The sequence below is a fragment of the Panthera pardus genome, unplaced genomic scaffold (assembly GCF_024362965.1).
Source record: "Panthera pardus isolate Hobbes unplaced genomic scaffold, ASM2436296v1 HiC_scaffold_12, whole genome shotgun sequence".
In the NCBI taxonomy this organism is placed as follows: Eukaryota; Metazoa; Chordata; class Mammalia; order Carnivora; family Felidae; genus Panthera; species Panthera pardus.
Window position 1 is genome coordinate 14,396,643 of NW_026526677.1, and position 3,633 is coordinate 14,400,275.

The 3,633-nt window shown below is 37.0% G+C and overlaps 1 protein-coding gene across 1 annotated transcript; it reads left to right on the top strand.

Moving 5' to 3' along the window:
- The first annotated feature begins 2,430 nt into the window (after nt 1-2,430).
- Nucleotides 2,431-3,378, top strand: LOC109245298 (olfactory receptor 10AG1-like). The gene has a single exon (XM_019412602.2). It carries the CDS (start codon nt 2,446-2,448, stop codon nt 3,376-3,378), a length of 933 nt encoding a protein of 310 aa, XP_019268147.1. The 5' UTR covers nt 2,431-2,445.
- The last annotated feature ends 255 nt before the right edge of the window (nt 3,379-3,633 follow it).

A 3,633-nucleotide genomic window follows, 5' to 3' on the forward strand; every position in this document is an offset into this window, starting at 1 on the left:
ACCCAACATCTTTTCTCTCTGCGCCCACACACCTTGCATACTACAGGTAATGAACACACTCTTGGTTGTCCCGATTTCCCAGAGTCAACCTGCTTTAAAGTTTCGTTTTGTTTTGTTTTGTTAATCTGAGTCAATGTTCTCAAGTTAATTTTTCTGAATAAAATCCTCTCACGTTTTCCACGTAGTAGCCTTCTAAAGGATATTCTTATGGGCACGATAACAATTCTAACATATCTTTAAAAACCATTTAGTGATTTTGGACTGAATAATAGGGACATTTATGCTCAAAATCAGCAAATAAGGACAGAGGAGTGAAAACCTGAAGTAGGTAGCTGAAAATATATGTGAAAAGACGCTTTAAGATAAAGTGCTACTGCATGGAGAATTCGTGGAATATACAATAGGGTTGTGAAGAAGTGCAGTTAAGTAGAAAACCAAATATCAGAGTAATAGGTCTGTCCTCAGTGTAGTCAATGTTCCAGAGCCTGTGCTGAGTAGGGTATAATTTGTTTATCCCCGGCTGTGTTCAGAAAGTATCATGGAATGGCTCTGAAGCAAATTTCAAGGGAGTTTGACAGTGATAAGCCACAGGATCTAAACTGGAAGCATGGGACACATATAAATGGTAGCATCCTTAAATTGATAACAACGGCAATGATCACGAAAGCCCATCTGGACATTCTGAGTCAGTCTAAAGAACAAACAATGTCAAAGCAGGCACAGTAAAAAGCACAGGCTAGATTTCTCCTTCCACAGGTGAAACACCAGGAAAAATGCCCAGACCAAAAATCTAACCAAATTAATGGAATGTGTTCTCTTGGATTTTGCAGCTATCCCCATCTCCAGTGGTTTCTATTTGGATTGTACTTGGTTGTCTATATCATTATGCTGATGGGCAATGTCACCTTAGTTCTGACAGAATTGGACCCTGATCTCAACTCCCATGTAGCCTTATATTTGCTTGGCAGTTTTTCCTTCTTGGAAATCTGCTACACAGTGTTATCTATTACCTTCCCCAAATGCTTATGAATCTTAGGACCCAAATAGAACTTTTTTTTAAGTTTAGTCATGCAAATCTTTGATCCTAAGTACCTCCATCTATAATATACCATGAAGAAATCAACACTCAATTCAAGAAGATTATTTTAGACTAAATGAGAAATCTTATTGCAAGCACTTGATCAACACAATGATAATTTAGTTAAAATCATTTTTGTCTTTTGTTTTTCCAGACATTATGTAATGGTATAATTGTTTTTTTTTGTTTAAATTTCTATATTGTCCACCTATATCTCAATACATGAATAGATAATTGAGTCTCTGTAGGTCTCATTAATTCCTCATGATCACAATGTACTTGCTCACTTCTCTGCCTTTGATGTTTCTGGAAACTGTCTAACAATGATATTTTATAATAATATATAGTGTTCTATTATGATTTTTGTTTTTCAGTTCCGACATATTATTAAAATGAGAATTTTTCAATGAAAGTGACCAATGGCAGTGAGCAAGTCATTTGAGGATAAATTTGCTAGGCAGAGTTTCGGAAATCATATTATCCATGTAATTCCTTCAATATTGCCATTGTTAATAAGGAATAGTTCAGAAAGCATTTATCAAATATCTACTACATGTTTGGACAAGATAAAGAAAAGATCTTGCATTATAACATCTGATGACCATGTTGTTTATTTTATATTGATAAATAAATGAAACCAGAATGGTTTCAAATAAAGTGCATACACAAACAGTAAGAGCTACAGCTGTGAGGTATGGAATGGAAGGCAAGCTTGTACTTATAAAAAGCCACATGGGGGCATCTAAGTGGCTCAGTTAGTTAAGCGACTTACTCTTGACTTTGCCTCTGGTCATGATCTCACAGTCTTGAGATAGAGCCCTGCCTGGGTCTCCACATTGGGGCATGGAGCCCACTTAAGATTCTCTTTCTCTTTCCCTTGGCCCCTCCCTGCTCATGCTCTTTCTCTCTCTCTCTCCCTCTCTCTCTCTCTCTCTCTCTCAAAAAAAAAAAAAAAAAAAAGGGCTTCCTGGAAGAATTGAGAAGTAACAAAAAATATATCTCAAAATTTGGTGGTAACATACCACAAGGAAAAAGTGATATAAAGGTTTCTGTCTCAGGATTCTGTTTGTCAACATATAAGGGATAAAATGGATTAATTTGCTCTGCACACAAACATACAAAAATTGAAAATTAACGATTCTACAACACATCACTGTCAGTCAAATTCTAACCTTGTATTACATATTAACTATGTTGATATATTTCGAATTTCTCCATTAGTTGTGCTTTTTATGCCCAGGATATAAAAAGCTGGAAATTATTAAACAATAGAAATTTTATGTACTAATTTCCCCTAAGTTCCTTTGGTCCATAAAATTAGAAAACAGCCCCCAAAAGATAAATAACTAATTTCACTATTTTCACAGATGGAGAAAAAAACAGCAGAAGTAAATCTCACTTCAGTGATGGAATTTGTTCTTTTGGGATTTTCTGATATTCCCAATCTTCAAATGTTTCTTTTTGTAATATTTTTCTTTGTCTATGTGGTAATTCTGATGGGAAATGGCATCATTGTTCTCATAGCCAGGGTTGACCAGGCTCTTCAGACGCCCATGTATTTTTTCCTTAGTAATTTTTCCTTCTTGGAAATCTGTTTTGTATCTGTCACTCTCCCCAGAATGCTCACAAACCTTTGGACTCAGAAAAGAAATATTTCTTTGTTTGCCTGTGCAACACAAATGAGTTTTGTCCTTACGCTTGGAAACATAGAGTGCCTCCTTCTGACAGTGATGGCCTATGACCGCTACGTGGCCATTTGTAACCCGCTGCACTATCCTTTAGTTATGAACCACAAGGTCTGTGTCCAGATGGTAGTGGCCTGCTGGATCACTGGAGTTCCAGTGGAGACAGGGCAGACATACCAAATTTTCTCTCTGCCATTTTGTGGTTCTAACCAAATCAATCACTTCTTCTGTGACATCCCTCCACTACTCAAGTTGGCCTGTGGGGACACATTCCTGAATGAGATGTTAGTCTTTACAGTCGCTGTGCTGTTTGTTACGATCCCCTTTCTGTTGATACTTGGATCCTACATCAAAATCATCTCCACCATTCTGAGGTTGCCATCAGCAACAGGACGAACCAAAGCTTTCTCCACCTGCTCGTCTCATATCACAGTTGTGGCGATGTTCTTTGGATCTGCAATCATCACATATTTACGGCCCAAATCTAAACATTCTTCCAGAGCAGACAAGTTTCTCTCTCTTTTCTATACCATTGTCACCCCAATGTTTAATCCTATGATATACACTCTGAGAAATAAGGATGCCATGATGGCCTTGAGAAAATTGTTACCTTAATGTTTAATGTATTAGCTTCTGATTTGAGCTCATTTTCTGTTTTCTTATTTAAGTCTGCCATATTGTAATCGAAAATTAATGTTCAGTTTGCTTTCCTACATTACTATACATTGATTATGTTTACTCATTGCTGAGTTTGTTTTATGCTGGACTCTCTGATATCGGGATTGTATCCACATGGTTGCCCTGCTGATAAGAAATTAAGAAGCTAAGTATCCATCCAGCCAATCCCACCAGGCACCACTTTACTTCTCC

Bases quoted from the DNA above. Each gene is read 5' to 3' on its own strand.
- LOC109245298 (XM_019412602.2), top strand. From the start codon at position 2,446: ATGGAGAAAAAAACAGCAGAAGTAAATCTCACTTCAGTGATGGAATTT.